The sequence below is a fragment of the Amphiura filiformis genome, chromosome 12 (assembly GCF_039555335.1).
Source record: "Amphiura filiformis chromosome 12, Afil_fr2py, whole genome shotgun sequence".
Classification (NCBI taxonomy): Eukaryota; Metazoa; Echinodermata; class Ophiuroidea; order Amphilepidida; family Amphiuridae; genus Amphiura; species Amphiura filiformis.
In genome coordinates, this window is record NC_092639.1 from 19,214,535 (window position 1) to 19,236,431 (window position 21,897).

Below are 21,897 nucleotides of genomic sequence, written 5' to 3' on the forward strand. Positions count from 1 at the left end.
CAGTCTTCATTGAACAGCTCTTCCTCAGAGCGAACAAACCTTTAATTTAGCAGATAGGCGAGGTCTGCTTGTTTTCTGTTGACAAGGGGCAGTCTTCAGTGAACGGCTCTTTTCAGAGCCACCAAAACTTACAAAATCTGTAGTTTCTGTTGACAAGGGGCAGTCTTCAGCAAACGGCTCTTTTCAGAGTCATCAGTAGACAAGGGGCGGTCTACATGTCTCATTCTTAGGTACTTTGTCCTGAAGAAGTCAGAGCTACTCCTGACGAAAGCTTGACAGTTCTAAACTTGTCCGACGGCGAACCCGCTAAAACCTACTAATTGATAAGATCCAATATTCAACAAATTCGTGATAACAAAGAACTGCCAACCTTAGATCGGGCCTTAGATTAGGTAACCTTTACTTTAGCTCAACAGTAACCTTGTACTGCATATGGAAAGGTTTGGCTACAAAATTCAGGCTGAATGTCCCAACCCCATATTTCAAGACAAATTGACGCTAATGCCGTTGGGCAAACAAAAGTTCAATGGAGTAAGTCGATCGACCTGAAGTCAATTGACCTGAGGTACAACTGGTACACTCGTCATCTCTGGAACACGGAAAGAATAACTTTTAGAACTATAAAAATGCTAAACAATTAAAGAAAAACCGTAGCGTACTATGACAATTTATACCTGGGAAGTCAATTGCCAAGCCATTAGGATGATGTAGACCTGAGTTTATAAGAGTTGTTCTCGCACTTCCGTCCATGTTTGCTCGTTCAATCTTGGGACTTGTTCCCCAGTCAGTCCAAAAGAAGCGGCTGTTGACAGAAAATAATATGGATATACTATTATAATATATTATATATAGCTATTGCCTCGCACATTGCACAGAAAGAAAATGTAGATTTTCTGATCAAAGAGTTAACCCTTCGACGGATTGAAGGAGAGAGTGAAATTATAGTTAAAAGATCAAGGTATGAAGGAGACAAAATGATGAAGAAAAGAAAGGAGAAAAGATGAGCGGAAGAAACAGGGCGCTGTAGTAGAGGAAGAAAGGAGAAGGATGTTATGGAATATGTTTTATCGACAACAATTTTCAATGTATTGCCTCGAGTCAATTCTGACGTCATTCAATTTCGTTATAATAAACAAAAATCTGGTTATGAATATTATACAACGTATTTACCTTTGTTGTACGTCTACCACGATTGCCCTCGGCTCATCCAAGTTTTGATCTATGATCACTTGACGTACAGTACCGTCCATATTAACTTTCTCAATTTTATTGCTTCCAGTATCTGTCCAGAATATCCGTCTATTTACAGTGTCTAACGCAAGTCCGTCTGGAGCTAATGGAAACATTGATACGTATACACTGTTAAAATTGTGCGGTTTCTTTTACAGTTTGTGATTTTTGGTTAAATATATTTAACAACAATGGGTCCGTTTTTTAACGGAAATTTTACACGGATTGCTTTTTCAATATGCCTAAAAAATGTCAGTCACAATTAGTTGTAATTAAAAGGTCGTATTAATATGTAGTTAATGTAGTATATTAAAAAATGTGTAAAAACTCAGCCGAATCTTGCTAGTAAGAAAGAACAAAACACATCAACTGTCCGTGTTCAAATTTATTTTCAATTTCATTCAGACAAAATTTCATTTGTCAAAATGTAAAACTATTTTCATACAATACAATACCAATAACAAACCTGATAAGCCTGAAAGTACAACTTGTTGGTTTGTTCCATCAAGAGATGCACTGCTTATTGTACTAGTAGTTACATCTGTCCAATAAACTTCTTGTTCTACTGGATCATAGTCAACAGCTACTGGACGTTGAACGCTTTGTAGAGGAATTTCAGCCAATTGCAGTGTGCTCATCGGCCCTGAAAAGATCTTCGCTGAGTCAAGGTCGGCTACGATAATGATATCAGCTGAAATGTTATGTTGAGAACAATTTTGTAAAATACAACGTTTTTTCAAGTAGCGCCTACTTAGTTTATCCGTTGAGCAAGTGTGTATGAATGTAGAAAGTTTTGTTAAAGACCATTTTTAAGTAAAAAAACGTCGGTCTAATGTTTTTCATGTGAAGTGATAATGATCTAATGTATCTTGGTGTAGATTATTCATCCAGTAGTTCAAAACATTATTTTGTAAATTAAATCAAATACTGGAACTAAAATTTGCAACTCACTTTGCTACGTTGCGTCCGAAAGCATCGGACTTCGTCAGGCATCTGATTGAAGATGTTGTGATGACGTCAGATGTTGTGACGTCAGACGGTGAGACATTCCCCATACCATCTTATCAATACACAGGACTTTGTAAAGTGGACGATAACGAGATCATTACTTCTTATGATGTGAGCGCCCTTTTCACCTCCATCCCCCGGACGACGCCATCAAGGTTGTGAAGGATTTCTTATCGCAAGATACCACTTTGAGTGAACACACAGATTTAACCGTTGAACAAATTGCTGAACTTGTCACCATCTGCCTTAAAACAACTTATTTCTCGTACGACAATAAGTATTTCATCCAACAATATGGGTGCGCGATGGGCTCAGCCGTTTCCCCAATTGTGGTTAATCTCTACATGGAGAAATTTGAACAACACGTGCTGAGTAATTACCCCGGTAAACCGCCCAAATTGTGGCTTCGTTTTGTGGACGACACATTCATTATCATAGACAAAAGCGAGTCGGAGTCCTTCTTTAATTTCATTAATCAAGTTGACCCGAACATCAAATTCACTCAGGAGGAATGTGTGGACAATAAGTTAGCTTTTCTGGACTGATTGGTTCATTTGAACAGTGACGGTACCCTCAACTCAACAGTTTATAGGAAACCCACGCATACCGATCACTATTTACAATTTGACTCACACCATTCCCTGATCCACAAATTAGGCGTGATCAGAACCCTCCAATACCGTGCGGACACTGTGATAAGCAATTCTGAGGACATTCCGGAGGAAAAAGATCACCTACAGAAAGCCCTTGGAAATTGTGGATACCCCGGTTGGGCGTTTACCAAAGCAAACAAAACCAAAGACTCCGCTAAATCTACCACAGGAGAGGCAAACTACGACAATCGCACACAGGTAACCATTCCATACATCGCTGGATTATCTGAAAGGCTTAAGAACTCTTTCAAGTCCTTCGGCATCACTTCGTGCTTCAAACCTATTAACATCACAACATCTTCAATCAGATGCCTGACGAAGTCCGATGCTTTCGGACGCAACGTAGCAAATGAGTTGCAAATTTTAGTTCCAGTATTTGATTTAATTTACAAAATAATGATCTAATTGGTTTAGGGGTGCTAATAAATTCTGGACAATACATCGGAACTTTTTGCAATCCCGGTACCTTGTGCCAACTGTCATCTCTCTTTGCTTTGTAATTTTGTCCAAACCAAGTTATCAATGCTTAAATCGCTAAATAATTACTTACTTTGATTATTAAGTTGACAGTTAGATCCTCCATAACCTGCCGGACATGTACATGTGTATGAGGCACCCCAGTTGGTACAAACCCCTCCGTTAAGACACGGTGCACTGCCACATGGGTTGCTTACTGAAATGTCAAGAATTTGACAGCATAGTAGTCATACAATCCATAACTTATCATTGGTATCAATATGTTCTGACGTGTGCGATTATGATTAAAATCAAAAACATTCTCGTTATTGTTTGGAGAGGGGGATTTTCCATTTACGCTATTGCTCTTAACTGCCTCTGACGTGTTCCAAGTATTGAATTTGAATATCGGTTATTCAGACCATTATGCGCCAGTTTCAATAATACATTTATCATATCAATACGGAAGACAAGGCAGCTCAATATACTCAGGAAAGAAAACTTAGTTTTAGATGCAGAGAGAAACCAGGTAACCCTGGAAGAGCGAGTATAGACTGGATTGGACCTCAGTTGTGCAAAACGATAACAGAACCGACGGCTAACCCGGTCCTCCATACGTGTACGAATTATTTTGAGCGTATTGACCAATTATTTTACTTGATTATTTAGACTGTTACGTAGAGTCCATTATTATTGTATATACTGTCGGAACACATTCATTTAGACATGGCATTGACGCATATTGTTTCTTTAATCACAACTTATGAACTGACATAATTATAAAAATAAAAAGCATTGTAACCTAATTTATCATAAAAATGGTGTCAAGCATTTTTACGAGTTATACTCGTTCTGATTAATAGCACTAAAGAGCCTAAATTATTTGTGTAATTTAGGTGTCGACATACCTTGACAGTTAGTTCCTGAGTACCCTGCTTGGCAAGTACATGTATACGATGAGCCCAGATCGTTACATAACCCTCCATTTAGACATGGTGTACTGGCGCACGGGGTGCTTCCTGAAAAAGGGGTGCTTCCGGGTTAAATAAAATTTCAATTACTTAGAGATTAGTTCTTATTCAAATTGTGTCCATTAATCATGAAACTCTGGCTGGTGACCATGTCGCAAGTCTAGTATATCGTAAAAATCACGTGCTCGTCTTTTTTCAGTATAATGAGGCATTCAATTGACCACCAGATGTAGCCAAGGGGTGACAGAGGGGGCAGACCGCCCCTGGGACAAAATATTTTCGAACAAATCACGATGGAAGAAATGTAAATTAACTTGAAATTGTTGTCTTGAAATTCTGCTACACCTCCAAATTCTCGAAAACCGGGCTTTTGTCCCCTTGGATGAGCTATTGCGCGGGTGGATATGCAAATTCTTTCCGGTGAAACAAAATATTGTATCCACATGTACTGTTTTCAATAATTATTATGTAAGAATCAGTCACTGAAATAGGGGAGTCTCGTTTAGTTACATGTTATCCACAGCTATCAATGTTTGTTTGTTTTATTTCTGCTTTAACCTGGGACACTCAATCAGTTGAAAACACAATTAATCATCTGTTCTTCCTTCTCACCCTTATAAATATGTAATCCCCCAGCCTGAGAGAAAACTGATGGTCCTTCAACTGTTACTTCTACAGGATTGTACCTATTCATCTTAACTAATCGAGATAAAGCCCAGTCAGACCAGTAGATGTCATTGTTATAAATTCCGATATCGAATGGATGAATGTCAACATTGCTGATAGTAGCAATGGTTCTCCTGGATTGACCGTTGAGGTCAGCAACTTCGATTCGATCGCGTCCTGCATCACACCAGTACATCAAATTCCCTATGAAAAAAGGCAATATCCGATTAGTACCTGTTATGTTCTTGGTGAACTACTAGTTCCCACAGTGCCCTCAGTATAGAGACCAGAAATCGGGTACTCAACTGCTATGTCATCCCTGTATTAATGTATGGAAGTGAAGCATGGTCAATAACAACAGACATTAAAAGAAGATTGGAGAGCTGCGAGATGTGGTTCCTTAGAAGAATGATGAAGATCCCGTGGACTAATATAGTGTCTAATGACGATGTCCTAAGTAGAGCAAATGTGAACAGGAAGCTGTTACGTGAAATCAGAGTTAAGCAGCTCAAATTCCTTGGTCATATCCTCAGAAAGGATGGTTTCGAGAACCTAGTATTGACAGGAAGAATAGAAGGAACAAGGAGCAGAGGCAGGAAGAGAGTGATGTGGTTATCAAATCTGAAAGACTGGCTAAAAGAAAGGGGAGCTGAACATAAAGCGGCAGAGCTTCTGGAGATGGCTTATAACAGAGAATTGTGGCATGACATGATCGCCAACGTCTTAGGATATGGCACCTAGAGAGAGAGAGAGAACTACTAGTGGTATTATATCCTACTCACAATTGATGTCTTGGTAGGCATTGCAAATCGGAATCGGAATATGAGGAGGGGAAACAGAAGCAGGAGTAGGACTGCTACTGGAGGTACATCACATCATGATGTAAAGCACGATTAGGTGAAAAGACTTCAATTTGATCGTTTTGTGATCGTTTTGTGATCGTTTTGTGATGCCAACATGTAAACTTCGATAGAGAGCTGGTTAATGTTAATGGGGTTCAAAGGGTATGATTCAACTGCTATATTACCCCCATGTCTTTGCGTCATTTACACAGAAAACCAAAAGCATTTTTATACTAAATTGTTGGCTCCTGTATGATCTTCGATTGCTTTTTAACCTGAAAAGTTATTTTCCATCATTTTGCAGTATTTAAATATCTTATGACGATATAATAAGATACCTGGGAAGTCAATTGCCAAGCCATTAGGAAACTGTAAACTTGAGTTTATAAGAGTTGCTCTCACACTTCCATCCATGTTTGCTCGTTCAATTCGAGGAATACTTCCCCAGTCAGTCCAAAATAGGCGACTGAAATAGGGAATAAGATGAAAATAGTTATAATCAAGAATAATAATATTTGTGAGGAATGTTCCGTTTAGTGTTTTAGGATAGCCAGAGATATATGTTCTAGATATTTACCTTTTTAGTACGTCTACCAGGATTGCCCTCGGCTCATCCAAGTTTTGATCTATGATCACTTGACGTACAGTACCGTCCAAGTTAGCTTTCTCAATTTTATTGCTACCAGTATCTGTCCAGAATACGTGCCTGTTAGCAGTATCTAAAGCAAGACCATCTGGAACTAAATAAAGGCAATGAGAAAGTATGAATGTTACTTTAATTTAAATCGATGAACCGAAAGAAAATCAAGACTCTGCCAGTTATTCGATTACCTGTCGAAATAAAATACCACCACCATGACCACCACCCGGGTTCTTAGTTGATACTCGGGTAATCTCATTATTAGTCATGACTGCCAGCGGAAAATTATAATGAGGAATGATTTAAATCATTGTTTCTTGGGCTTGCATCGCATATATTATTTGTGTCTCACATTGTCTGTTGCAGATAGCGGGCCTGATTTGGTAAAATGATCTATGTAACTGGAAAATCGCTGTTTCGAGAAGAAGAGCTTTAAAGTTCGAACACTTGACGTTTTTCTTTTTTCATCAAATGAATTATTAAACAGGTAAAGCATCTTAGAAAAAAACTTTCGTTCAATAACTTTGAATAACAAACATTTTTAGGAAGATTATTGTAGATTATTTTACATTGATTTACTTCGTAACAAAATTAAACACAACATGACTCGTTAACTATGGTAAAACGATCTTGAGATAAAAAGTTGTTTTGAAAATATAACACCAAAAACAAACCTGACACGCCTGAAAGTACAACTTGTTGGTTTGTACCATCTACAGATGCTCTGTTTATTGTATTCATTGTTACATCTGTCCAGTACACCAGTTGATCTACAGGATCAAAGTCAACGGCTACAGGACGTTGTACGTTTTGTAGAGGAATTTCAACCAGTTGCAGTGTACTCATTGGCCCTGTAAAAATCTTTGCTGAGGCAAGGTCAGTTACGAAAATCATAGCAGCTGAAAGTTTAAAAACAAATTAAAAAGATTTTTACAAGTTCTCCCGTTGGGTGTGTAATATGTGTTTAAAATTGACTTGCATAGTAATGATGTCATCGGTATATTTAAAGCATCTTAATAAAGATGTCTTCAATATAATAATTACCTGAAAATGGGAAGGGTAAAATTAATACGATATGGATCTTCCATAACCAGTACCCGAAGGGCTCAAATAGCATACTCGTATTTTGTACAGGTTTGAAAACGCCTAGGTGTAACCACCAGTCCATATCCCGCTATATCTGAATTTGCAATGCACATTTTTGGCACTACAGAATATATAAATGAGTAAGTTAGTGTCCTTACATTAAGATTACGCAGGTTTCGTCAAGTTAAAAATGCCAATGACGTTAGAGACATCCCGATACCCATTTCATACTTAATCAAGCGCGAGGAAGCGACATCGTCGAGCACGGAAACTGCCATAGTAAAGACTTGTGATTTGGGTTCAATTTAGAAGAGCCCCGCAGGGCTGAGTTTTGGTCACAGTTCTAAATGAGGAAATTAGTAAGTGAAACAAAACATTAAATTATCAATCCTATATGTGGGTCTGACGATGGATTTTATTTTAGGACTTTATGGCCACACCTCTTCAGTTACTTACCGATGGCGGTGTCACAGTCATCACCACGCCATCCTGGATTACAAACGCAGGTGTATTGATTGGTGCCAGCCTGACATTGCCCGTTGACACATGGGTTGCTTGCACACTGATTTATTGCTGCACGAATCAAATAGAAAGTTTAAGCCAAGCGTATTAATTTTCATAAATTAAAACATAATGCAAAACGTTATAACAAAACTCAACATCATAATACTTACCAGTTTCGCATATGCTGCCTGTCCATCCACCGAGACAAATACAGAGATAGTCGTTAATCTCATCTATGCAAATTCCACCGTTAAGACAAGGGAAGCTTGCACATTCATTTATGTCTGAAAAAAATGTTTTCAAATCGTATAGAATGAGCATTAAATAATTTATTGCAAAGCCTTAATGTAACTTGAGCACTTTTCTGCATTCTTTCTTGATAATTTCGACCCTCTTTAACAAAGGAGGCTAGTAGCAACTACCTCTTTTCCATTTGGCAAGCAAAGGTTTTGAAATATAATATAACTTATGCTAATTAGAAGCAGTACTGACACTTGTATATTCAGCAACAACAAAATCCGTTGAAATTACGCATTTTTAGCCGAAAATAAAATGTTGGTCTATATTTGTGTATAACCAAAGTCCCTGATGATACACTACATCAGAGTCAAACAACATGCAGATATTGACAACAAAATGGCCCTAATAGTATAATGCAACTTCAATTACTTACTCTCGTCACAATTTATTGCCGCATAACCTTCATCACATAGACATGTGTATTCACCTATTCCATCTACACATGTCGCTCCATTGTGACACGGTGCTGAAGAACACTCATCAATTTCTTGTGAAGCAAACAGAAAATAAAATAAAGATTGGTTCAGGAGAGGGGTCAGGGAAGCGATCCAAATAAGGAGAACTGGCAAAAACAGAAACAAGGGGAGTCATGATCTTCCAGCTGTTTACAACAAGATTTTGCCACTTGACCAAAACCAATCAATATCTGGTAGTCAAGTACCAAGTCCAGTAAAATAATCTCTTCAGTGGCTACAGTAGACCTGTAGATGCAGGTCACAAGCGTACTGCATACACGCTTAGTACGCCATAGCTACGTTCTGCTATTACTTGAAATAATATAGTTTTGCTCATGCCATGCACATTAACTGACATGATAATAAATTGTAAGGCATATGCAAATCTCATTATTATGAATTAGAGAAGGATATTCCGGTCATAAAATGAAGTGAAAGATTTAGAGCTAGACTTACCTAGCTCACAGTTTGTACCATTGTAACCCGCAACACACTGGCAAAGGTATACATTTATTCCATCCTCACAGGTGCCTCCGTTAAGACAAGGGTGAGAGACGCACTCGTTAGTGTCTGCAATTGGTTTTCGTATAATATAGAATAATATAACAAAAGAACTTATCTTTTTCCGTAGGTGATTTAAAATACGATAAACAAATTATGTGTTTTATGTGTTATATGTTAGGAATAGTAAGCACACCTTCTTTAAAATAGGTATACAGTTTTACTTTAACCATAATTTCCATATTATGTATTCTCTGTATTACCATTGATCCATACTTCGGCCTTTGACATCAATAAATTCGAGACATTACATACAAAGGAAAATTAAAACTGATTTAGTCGGTGTGCATGATACCTAATTATAAAACATTTCAAATAAAACCCCTTCCAGACAACCCTTTTAAACTTAGCATCTCATGATGCAGTCATGTATACAGTAGAATTCACCACGACCTTTGCGGGACTTAAACCCCATTAAAAGCTATTAAACCAAGATAACACTCATTGAAAACAACTCAACTGATTAAATCAGATCTTCTCTGGTTGTGCACACGTGACTGTTTTATATGTGCGGTATCGCAATGAGCTGGTATTATAGCTTCAGTTGGGTAACCGATTATAAAGGAAACAATGGTATGTGGACCTTTGTTCACGAAATGAGACAATGGTCTGCTTTTTGTTAACCAGCATTCTTGAAAATGAGCAACATAATGATTGTTGACTTAACACGGTTTGGAAATAATTTCTTCATATTTTTTGGTGTTATCTGTCGTTTACATATCCTTCCTAAAACACCAAAGTACGAATATTTCCAAACATCTAAATTAGCTAAAAATGTAGGACATGTTACAAAACTATATTTTCTAGAATTTTAGAAGAATACTTTTAATATTGGCCGGTTATTTTTCACACAGCGACGTTAACTAGGCAATGTACTATTACCTATAACATACACTAAAACACCAAAGTACGAATATTTCCAAACATCTAAATTAGCTAAAAATTTAGGACATGTTACAAAACTATATTTTCTAGAATTTTAGAAGAATACTTGTAATATTGGCCGGTTATTTTTCACACAGCGACGTTAACTAGGCAAATCCCATACTTCTAACGTACGCTATTTGTAGAGGTCACGCGTCAATGGTAAGAGCACTGTGTATTGTGTATAGGAAAACGGACAGTAACTGCAGTATGTAGCAACTTCACAGTTGACGTACTTTGTTCACATAGTGTTCCTGTAAACCCTTGAAGACACTGACACACAAATGTATTAATTCCATCTTGACATATCGCCCCATTCATACAAGGTCCTGTGGCACATTCGTCAATATCTGTCAAAGTAACACCATGTTCATCAGCTCATCATCATTCTTATATACATTCCAGATGATGTATCATGCCTAAAATACAGGCTGTATCAAAATGATTGGTACCCATCAGTTTTCAGTGATATGAACATCACTGCCCGCCATCAAAATGCAACATAGGATCAACATAACTTGTTGATTAATGTAATTGACAGTCATATAACTATAAATTAGTATGGTAAATTCAAGAAGATCCTACATTACATTGGGGGGGGGAACAGGCATTTTAATACTGCTGGGTACCAATCATTTTGATATAGCCTGTATGAAGTACAGAGAAGACGTCCGACATTTATGTAAAATACATAATGTGCTCATACACTTTGTGAGAATGTGGTTAAGATGGTTACTAGGATACCAGCATCTAAAGACATTGACATATTTATCTCACAATAGATTTTTTAAAAGCTAAGAAAGATGAAAATACATTACCAGTGCGCATTCGTGCCTTTACATATCCCAAACAGGGATAATGTGTTTAGGAAAACTTTGATTGTTTGAATATGTAATGACTATAACGCGTCGACTCAAACACGCACAATAACACATAAGGCTCCAGCTGACATAAGAGCTAACAAAGATGACGTTCTTACTGAGTTCACACACGGTTCCGGTAAAACCCAAAGCACACTGGCAAGTATATCCGTTGATTCCGTTATTACATGTCCCTCCGTTTTCGCAAGGGCTTGAAAGGCATACAGTGCTCTCTGAAAACACACAGACAAGAAAAGAAGTAAGGTAAGTTATTGGGTGGAAGGTCCTTAAGGTTAGATTAATTCTTCATTTTGCATGTGAGTTCTATCATATAAAAAAAAAAAGCGCAGTGATTTATAGTGCGCTACGCACAGGCACAACGCCTAAACGTTGATCCACAAGTCTCAGCACACTTTACAGGTTGTCGCTGACCACTACGGCCCCAAATCATTCCATAAACCATTTAACAACAATTCAGGGACTTTGCTGCTACAAGAGCGCACAACCTGGACATTCCACAAATAACCTTTGCAACCAGGATCAGCTCCCCGAATTTTGTATGGGTTACAACGAGACAATTAGCAGTAAGTTCCTTGTCCAGGGGAATTACAAGCTAGCTCAATTTTTCCACGAGGGCGTACTAGGCACCCCATGGTTCGAACCCGCAAACTCTTGCACCTTAGTCGAACACCTTATCGATTGAGCTAACTTGACTGCTTGACTCCTACAGAGGAAATCATGGTTAATGCCATTCATTACTAGCCCAAGACACGAATGAAAAGCTTCTTGAGTAGCAGGCACTCAGCTGTCAAATAACGGTTCTAAAAGATTTTAAAATATTATCTGAATCGTATAATCCTGATCACTTTCATTTCATTCAAAAAACACGCGAGATTATGTACAGATAAACGCTCGTGGTTTTATTTCTTACCATCTACACATCGTACACCAGCGTCTTCATCATGTTCGCAATCATCAATGCCCCATCCAGCATGATCACAATCCTCCAGGCTATTTTCAGATCCTGTACAGAGCACATTGTCCATCCAAATCTGCCCAGAACCTCGTCCAAAAGCAGCACCTCCAATTGCTTGGGCAGACCCGTATGGAAGTCCAAGTTGACGACATACTACTTTTGCATCATTCGCACTCCACCAGTTATCACAGACGGTACCCCAGAGATTTTCATGGAAAACCTCAACTCTACCTTCGTTGCTGTTAATTCCACCAACAAGGCGAACTGAGAGAAAGCAAAGTCAAAGATAATGTCCTTATATTCGCGCAGCAAATGAATAAATGTTCGTTACTTTTAATTTCCCTTTTGGTAATTTTGCCTGAATGTGATCCCATTATTATAAACTTAAACCTTGACATTTGACCCTAGGCAAAACCTTACATGAAAATGAAACAAAAGAGTGGAGTACAACAATATAAAGTTGACTATGAGCTAACTTTGCTCCTCAACAGTGTTGAAGTGAAACAAAACATTTGGCCACCTGACACCTGTTCCTCTTCTTCAGAAGAAACCATTTTTGGACTTCCAGTGGGCTTTAGGGTGGGGTCTGGAATTTGAGGTTCCAGAAAAGCCCCCCTGGAAGTCAAATGGTACGTCTATTATTACCACCGTGACGGTCACAACCAAAAATCAGTTTGAGCCTTTACGCCTAATTGTTCCTTACCATTTACACATCGAACGCCAGCATCTTCTTCATGTTCACAATCGTCAATACCCCATCCAAAGTGATCACATTCCTCTAGGATACTTTCAGATCCATTACAGAGGACATTGTCCAGCCATATCTGTCCAGATCCCTGTCCAAATACAGCACCTCTGATTGCCTGAGCACCGCCATACGGAAGTCCAAGTTGACGACACACTACTTTTGCATCATTTGCACTCCACCAGTTATCGCAGACTGTGCCCCAGACATTATCATGAAACACCTCTACTCTACCTTCGTTGCTGTTTCTTCCTCTAGCAAGACGAACTTGGAGAAACCAAAATCAATGACATTCTCATTATTTTCCTAGATGGGACACTTAATTTCTTTACACATAAGTTGATGATGCAATGAATGGTTACTTTTCTTTTAGGCATTTTGCCGAGTCTATCATATACAGAACAACGTTTAGTAATACAGATTTGCAGAAATCGTGCACGTTTTAGCTCGAAGTCCATTATACTAAAACAAGATATATATATGTGTGGTTTTATTTCTTACCATTTACACATCGAACACCAGCATCTTCATCATGTTCACAATCATCAATGCCCCATCCAGCATGATCACAGTCCTCCAGGCTATTTTCTGATCCTGTACAGAGCACATTGTCTAGCCATATTTGTCCTGATCCCTGTCCAAAAGCAGCACCTTTATTTGCTTGAGCAGCCCCATGTGGAAGTCCAAGTTGACGACATACTACGTTTGCATCATTCACACTCCACCAGTTATCACAAACTGTGCCCCAGGTGTTATTATAAAAAACTTCAACCCTGCCTTCGTAGTTATTTCTTCCACTGGTAAGGCGAACTTGAAAACCTGATGGGTCTGCATTTTTTTGCAATAATGAAGGAGAAAAAAAGGGAATAACTCATTACAAATTGGATATTGGGGCATCGACCGGTTTGCCACATTGTGGTGAGTTTAACGATGAACATCCAGACAGACAGAGAGGAATCGAGTTAAACCTAGCTGAACGAGTTATGCGAATGAATTTAACTAAATATACTCAAATGACACTTAAGCGGGCAATGAGAAGGGTAGCTTATTACCAATTAATTTGGCCGTTCTTGCTTATAAATAATAAATAAATCCCAAATGTGATTATTAAATTTATTTGAACAACTTAAAATAAACTACAATACAAACCAATGGGCTCATCAGTAGTTGTCTCAAACAGTTCTATTTCACAGTTGATCCCTGTCCATCCATCACTACATCTGCAACTATATCCGTCCACTAGATCTTCACATCGTCCTCCATTCATACACGGACGACTGCCGCATTCATAAATATCTGCAATATTAAACAAATTTCCTAAAAAGCCAAATCTATCAAAGTAACACCATGTTCATCAGCTCATCATCAATCTTATATACATTCCACATGATGTAGCATGCCTAAAATACAGGCTGTATCAAAATGATTAGTACCCATCAGTTTTCAGTGATATGAACAATTTTGCAATGCATTGTGGGACAGTTTTGGGACACTTTGCCCTCTGACCTTTCGGGAAAATATTATATAAAATGTTTTACTTAGAATAAAAATTGTTTAAAAAACATGATTATTTTATAAATTAATTATCAAAAATATTAATAATGATAACATTATTACAATAGTAATTCCCTCGATATGTCAGAGGTCAAATTGGTCCAAAACTGCTCTGAAAAAAAAACCCGGAAGTTACAATACCGATTGGGCTTGTTGTTCAATGACTTCAGTTTACGCGATTGTGATCATTTACAGTTACCAGTAACCGACAATTCTACGCGCTAGAGGATCACCACCAACCAAAGGGCTATCGACTTGTTGTCATGATTGTTGATCAGCCAATCAGCTTAATTAATTATTATTTCTCATTTATGGGTTCACGATTGTATACACTCGACGTTCGTGAACGCTCGACACTCGGCATATAACTAGCTCCTAATCAGAGCACTCGTGATTTAACGTAAGTCCAGTCTAGTGACTAGGGCACAAACCATGCACAAACCCTCTGATCAACAAAGGTCCTGAAAGTGCCAATTCCCTCTGATCGCGAAATATTTACTGACCGTAGAGCCCTCGTGATATGACATTAAGTCCAGTTTAGTGATTCACTGACATCTAGAGTCAGCTCAGAGAAGATATGTTCCTCGGAGGTAGGTTATGGTTTTCACATTTTATTTTTCATAACCACTTGAGTGAGGACTCACATCAAATCTCCGAAGCTGGCCTACATATAACTTGAATTAGAACTGTACTTTTAGAAAGTTGCCATAAACTTAAAGTACTTTCTTGGTGGAAAATAAAGCTATTGTAAGTTAACTCTCTTCACGCGGGTGTCGACTGCAGACGACATGTTTCAAATTTTTTTTAAAAAATCAAAAATTCAGAAATGTAAATTGTCATGACCATATTTGGAATCAGCATGAAGAATGCATTAAAATGAGTACAAACAAGCCTAGTATTGGTTCAGTAGTTCTTAAGATAGCTCTTGATATTTTGAGAAAATATTTCAAAACTTCAACTTTTTCCGTTGAAGCGCATCGCTAGCACGAAGAGCATTAAGCATAAAATATCAAAGAACTGGTCGAATCGATTCGAATTAATCACATTGTGATAGTCTGCTTATAATTATTTCTTGCTCGGAGTTATTTTTAATTATTGTTCATTCCGTTCGTTCATTGACTTATAAATGTTATTTGACTTATAATTATTTTAATGAAATGTAAATATTTTAGCAAAGTAGATCGTTTTCAAACTGATGTTATCTTACCAATTTCACAGTTAATTCCGGTCCATCCGCATTCGCATATACAAATATACTCGTTGCGTCCATCTTCACAACGCCCTCCATTTTGGCATGGGCTAGAACCACATTCGTCAGTATCTATAGAGTAACCAAATCCCACTTGAAAACTTGTGTCATAAATTAGTTTATAAATATTGCTAGAGATATTATAGTCAATAGTTTTGTTGAGTGTTTAAACAATAAACAACGAATTACTTACTTTCATCAGCGCAGGTATCATTTGCTTCATCACTTCCGTCAAAACAATCTTCAAAGTCATCACACACCCATGTGTTGTGCACACAACCACCGCTTAAACATTGGAACTCATGGTCAGAAATACAAGCACATCCGGACTCATCACTGTTGTCATTACAGTCAGGTATATAGTCACAATGGTAAATTTGCTGCACACAACTAACACCATCACTACACGTAAATTCATCTTGTTTACAATTAACTGTCAACAAATTAAATAATTCTCCTGAAGCTGAACAAAGATATGCTCATAATTGAATGCCTTTATTTAAGCAAAACAACAGAAGATCTTGGCTGCAAACCGTGTTGGACATGAACAGAAATGTTAAAGGACCATATGGGCTAGTAAATTTAGTACGGGCCCAAAAATTAATCAAATTTAAATATGTGTCAACTGTTACATTGTTTAAGACGTAAGATTTGGAGGTCAACTATGTTAATGCAAACGGTATAATGAGGATGGAAGCTTTACATTTATAACATTAATGTTGAGGTTGGAAACAGGTACGTACTTCCGACTTTGGCCCGTAGGTGGGCCCGCAGTGAGTTGTAGTGCATTAGGCATTAGGCACAATAGCCATCCTTATGTACAATACTGGCTATGAAGGTCACATGTTAGAGGGTAGATTCTTGACTATTGGAGACATATTATGATGACATAATTTTCTACATGATTTTCTGTTAAGCACTTGTATTGATGCTTCCTGGAATAAATAGTTCTGCAAGCATCTCACCAAAATGGCAAATGATTCTTCCCCGAAATTAAGGGCTATCTACCAATTTTTCGTTTTCCGATCCTAATAGAACATGCCAAATATACATTAACATTTCAGATGTAGCTGATATTAATCAATTTTCGTTCGCTTACTTAATTCACAGTTTGTTCCAGTCCATCTACGGTGACAAACGCAACTATACTGATTTAATCCGTCGATACATTGTCCCCCATGTTGACACGGTCCAGACTTGCACTCATTAATTTCTACAGAAATTGTTTAAACATTATTATTTTCTCTTCCGGTACTAAAAATTACATGTAGATAACGCATACGAGTTTTATTGTTCATGCTCAAAAAAATTATTAGAAAGAAAATTGTTAGCTTCGGTCAAACATACCTTCACTGCAATTGGTTGCAGTCCAACCCAACGCACATGTACAAGTATACGAGCCTTGTATATCCTGGCAGGTCGCCCCATTTAGGCAAGGGTTAGGTATACACACATCCTCAGCTGAAATGTAAGAAAACGGCTGTCGGCATTAGTTTCGAATACATATTATCTGAAAATATTGTTAAGATAGTGAATTATGCTATATCATCGTTATTTTCTTTCTTTGATTAATATTGCAACAATGGGCATTTATTTGCCACGGAATTCCCACATATTCAAAATATACATTTTTACTTACCCCCTTCGCAATTAATGCCGTTCCGCCCTCTTGCACAGACACAGCTATACTGGTCAAACCCATCAACACAGCTGCCTCCATTAAGGCATGGTTGTGACAAACACTCGTTAAAATCTAGAAGGGCAAATGGGGTACATAGAAGTGTGCGTGTCGATCAGGGAGAGCAAATAGCGTACCTCCTGATTATTTCGCTATGCGCTTGACAAGCTACGATTCAAAGTGCGTGGTTGTTTGTGTTCCGCGTATAATAAAAAGCGTATCAAAAATGCGCGATAAAAGCTGAGTTCGCAAGCCTTTGTAACGCTAAAACTAAAAGCAGAGCGTTGCCTGAAAAAAGAAGCCGTCGTGAATCACAAAATTTGACGCACGTATGGGAGCCGCCATTGGGGTGCTGAGATTACGTAGCCGGGGTGTTGAAACCGCGTCACCAGCACCCCGACTAAGCGATAATCACCGCGTACAATACGCGTCCCTGGTGTCAACAATCGTGAGTTTGACGACGAGTTTTGAATAGACTAGCTCCAAGTCTTGAGCAATTTCTCTTCAATGAAACAGTAATAACCCTAGATGGACCTTGGTAAATTTTATGTATTTGAAAGTTTTAGTGCTTTAGAGCGTAAGCATCATGCGTAATGCACGGGTAAATTGCGATAGCGTTCCAGACTTTGCGCCATGGCAGGGTAATGGCGGATTCCATTACTTTTATATAGTTACTTCCCAATCTTATTTATTTCATGCTTAAAGAAAACGCTGGAGGTACCCATTTTGCCCCCCCCCATGGTGACAAACTAATTTGGCGGATTTACCATAGCGTTACAGACGAGGATATTCTATTATTAAAAGGCATCACTCCAAATATTGATATTACATGCTCATTAGACAAGACATTCTAATTATTATAATTGAACTTTGAAAACATCGGAGAAGGCTATTCGTATTGGTGACCCCATTCTTTGGATTCAAGCATGAAATTCAAACACATCAAAGTCAGGCACACGTTTGTGCAAAACAAATTTACACATAGTGAATCTCTATGCACATAACTGCTATGTTAGGCCTTCGTAATCTAAGTTAAACCTAGTCCAGGCTGACACACATGTGTACAAGTATACGAGCCTAATTAAGACATTCTCACATGATGCCCATGATGACAAATGGTTTTCAAATTGGTTTCTACAGCGTATTAGGAAATTGGTTATGAAAGAAGGTTGCAGGGACGTGGTGCTTGGAAGAAAATAACAGTCAAAGATGATCAACGCCTCAAAGAGTTGGAAGACTCCAACGACGTAACGAGCGCACACGACAATGTTTGGTGTGATTGAAGGTGACCTGTTGCATTATGGGGTTGCCACGTGATCTTTCTTTGTCTGAGTCCCCAGACCTATATAGAAGGACATTTGTCTTCACCCGATACTTCGTGAATCATTCTTCTGCAACCATTTATCCTAAACTGATACGTTGCAGAAAAAAACCAATTTCCGTAAAAACTCGATACTTAACAAATGTGCTTACTATCGAGCGCTTTTAAAACATGCAAACATGAAGAGCCTCATCCACAAAAGTGTAAAAGGTTTTGAGCAAATCATCGATGCACATAGTTATATACGAACAAGTACTAGTAAACCTGCAAATGTGTGTCTCAACCTCATTAGCTTAGCAGGTAAAGCGCCGGACTTTGGTACAATTCCATGTAGTTTTCAAAAGCGCTCGATAGAAAGCACATATGCTAACTATCGAGTTCTTGAGGAGCACGTGTGGCCGAGTGGATAAGACTCATAATCCATAGGTTGCGAGTTCGAACCCCACTTGTGTCAACGTGTTGTGTCCTTGGGCAAGGCACTTTATCCTCATTGTCTACGGGGTATGGGTATGGTGGGGATGGATGTTTGTATAGTTGTTTGTTTCGATGTTGCAATATTGGCGCTGATTAAGCTACTGCCTCCAAATTGCATTGTTTCTGTTTAGGTGTGTTAAATGTAAATTCTAGCAATTTGAAATAAAACCTTAATTTTATTTTATTTATTTTACGGACAATCATCTTGCGAACATTTTTTAAGCACCTGGACGATTTTCATACTAAAGTTTCATTATTTCAAATGAATTTTCATCATTCCGCCACTGTAATCACTGGAATACGCACATGATGTCAACAACGTGGATACCGTCCATCCCAATGATTAGCGTGAATTGTTTAAATGCAAACATTGCTATTTAGAAGATTGTGTAAATTCGACGGGATATTGGATCAATTGTCAACTTTTTTGTCGATTTCTACATTTTCAGCTATGTTGCAAAAATTGTGTGTAGTTACGTGATAATGGGGTATGGAGGATCACACATTATAACGTCATTAAATATCTTACCTTCATTGCAGTTCAGACCTGTCCAGCCCGACGCACATACACATGTATACGAACCCAAGTTATTCTGGCAGGTTGCTCCATTTAAGCATGGGCTCGATAGACACCCATCAACAGCTAAAAAGGTAACATCGTCATGCCTTAGTAATATATTATGAGATGACAATATGAGATTCGAAAATTTGAAATTTGGAAATAGCCAAGAAAATTGACTATTTAACTTTTGCATTGGAGCAGGTCCCCCACTGTAAAAATCGGACCAGCCAAATTTGCACGCTGCAGAGCCTGAAAAATAAGATCCCGCGAATCACAAATTGACACGCGTGTGATGGAGCTGCCATGGGGCTACCGGGTGCTAACGACAACGCGGGGGGTCGCTGGGGTGCTAACCAATGCGTCTCCAGCACAAGCGTCCTACGCGATCAATAACGCATTCAAGTGCGCCTACGCGACCGGTAGTTCCTGGATACTTGATGACAGGGTCAATGGCCGCTTCCAAGCAGTAACATACTTCTGAACTTGCTGTCAGGGTCTTAATTGGAGCGTCTGGGTATCTTAATTTTCAACATCGAAAAATGGTTCCGCAATGTGGATTACGACAAATCACACACTGGTTTATTAATAATTTCATCCATTCCAATAGATGATCTTATCTGGGAGATGACAGGGGTTTGGGTATTAAAATATGAATATAAACTAAGGTAAGCAGCACTTCATATCAGATTTCTTATAAGATTTGAGCACCGCATTTTTTGTTGTTTCTTCGTTAGTCCTCTCATTCTAAATTTTGTTTTAAATAACATTGAATGGATATCAATTAGAGAATAAACAATAGGAATTTTCGTTTTTACTACCCTCTACGACGCAGCCGGTATCCACTAGGATAAAAAAATATTGGGTACATGTAGAGGATAGTAAAAACAAAAATTCCTACCGTTTATTCTCATCCTTAGTAATTTAAATAATATTCTAATAACTGTAAACTATTTTTAAAGCAAAAACTAAGCTCCCGTCATAAAAACTCCCCTTATTATAAAATGAACGAAACTTGTTTACAACTTCACGTATTCCGCACTAGTCTACGCATACAATGCGAAACATACACGCACCTCTACAAGTGTGTTACGCGTTATCAACACTTATGATGACGAGGGGTTGTCTACGGCCTGATAGACGGCACCCAAAATCATGCGATTGTCCAATCAGATTATGTGTCTACGAACTAGACCACTCCCACTGACTAAGAATTACAAAGTAAAATCTACCGGGAAAATCTATTTCTCTCAATTTCATCTTTATACTGGTACATAATGCTCGAATGCTCATGATGCAGTCATGTCTACAGTAGAATTCATCTCGACCTTTGCAGGACTTAAACCCCATTAAAAGCTATTAAACCAAGATAACACTCATTGAAGCAGCTCAACTGATTAAATCAGATCTTCTCTGGTTGTGCACAAGTGTCTGTTTTACATGTGCGACATCGCAATAAAGCTGGTATTATAGCTTCAGTTGGGAAACCGATTATAAAGGAAACGAAAGGAAACAATGGTATGTGTACCTTTGTTCACGAAATGAGACAATGACCTGCTTTTTGTTAACCAGCATTCTTCAAAATGAACAACATAATGATTGTTGACTTAACACGGTTTGGAAATAATTTCTTCATATTTTTGGTGTTATCTGTCGTTTACATATCCTTCCTAAAACACAAAAGTGCGACCCTCTCCAAACATCTAAATTAGCTAAAATTTAGGACATGTTACAAAACTATATTTTCTAGAACCTATTTAGAATAGTTTAAATGTAGCTTGTACCGTTGTTTTTGTGGCATCCTTCAGAACGGAGCGGTCCGTTACCAATATAGCTCAATATTTTCGGTCAAATCTCCATTCAATTAACACGGGGAGTTGGCTAGCTATGAGCTAGCTATGCTTTGCCCTCACTCATATTTTACAAAAGTGCGACCATTTCTGAACATCTAACCTAGCTGTAATTTTAGGTCATGTTAGAGAAATATATTTGCTAGAAGTTTGGAGAATAAATTAAATATTGGCTGGTTATTTTTCACACAGTGATGTTAACTAGGCAAGTGTCCATTCTTCCAACATACATCATTTGTAGAGGTCACGTGTCAATGGTGAGAGCACTGTGTATTGTGTATAGGAAAACGGACAGTAACTGCAGTATGTCATGATATTCATCCTACGTGTTTCAC

The 21,897-nt window shown here is 38.2% G+C and overlaps 1 protein-coding gene across 3 annotated transcripts in view; it reads right to left on the minus strand.

The window, feature by feature from the left end:
* The window catches only part of LOC140165905 (uncharacterized), a 33,658-nt gene that overhangs the window by 4,881 nt on the left and 6,880 nt on the right, over window positions 1-21,897 (minus strand). Inside the window, exons 7-31 of one of the 3 annotated variants that reach the window (XM_072189248.1) lie at window positions 19,683-19,796; window positions 17,320-17,433; window positions 17,028-17,141; window positions 16,780-16,893; window positions 15,874-16,113; window positions 15,639-15,752; window positions 14,027-14,173; window positions 13,379-13,705; window positions 12,836-13,144; window positions 12,088-12,396; window positions 11,276-11,389; window positions 10,533-10,646; window positions 9,268-9,381; window positions 8,730-8,843; window positions 8,227-8,340; window positions 8,009-8,125; window positions 7,141-7,365; window positions 6,404-6,566; window positions 6,165-6,292; window positions 4,931-5,188; window positions 4,256-4,366; window positions 3,442-3,564; window positions 1,697-1,921; window positions 1,171-1,333; window positions 675-802 (exon numbers count right to left, since the gene is read on the minus strand). In XM_072189248.1, the coding sequence (XP_072045349.1) occupies window positions 675-802; window positions 1,171-1,333; window positions 1,697-1,921; window positions 3,442-3,564; window positions 4,256-4,366; window positions 4,931-5,188; window positions 6,165-6,292; window positions 6,404-6,566; window positions 7,141-7,365; window positions 8,009-8,125; window positions 8,227-8,340; window positions 8,730-8,843; window positions 9,268-9,381; window positions 10,533-10,646; window positions 11,276-11,389; window positions 12,088-12,396; window positions 12,836-13,144; window positions 13,379-13,705; window positions 14,027-14,173; window positions 15,639-15,752; window positions 15,874-16,113; window positions 16,780-16,893; window positions 17,028-17,141; window positions 17,320-17,433; window positions 19,683-19,796 (4,113 nt within the window). The remainder of the gene's footprint in view (window positions 1-674; window positions 803-1,170; window positions 1,334-1,696; window positions 1,922-3,441; window positions 3,565-4,255; window positions 4,367-4,930; window positions 5,189-6,164; window positions 6,293-6,403; window positions 6,567-7,140; window positions 7,366-8,008; window positions 8,126-8,226; window positions 8,341-8,729; window positions 8,844-9,267; window positions 9,382-10,532; window positions 10,647-11,275; window positions 11,390-12,087; window positions 12,397-12,835; window positions 13,145-13,378; window positions 13,706-14,026; window positions 14,174-15,638; window positions 15,753-15,873; window positions 16,114-16,779; window positions 16,894-17,027; window positions 17,142-17,319; window positions 17,434-19,682; window positions 19,797-21,897) is intronic. The other 2 variants (XM_072189249.1, XM_072189250.1) reach the window with 2 other exon arrangements.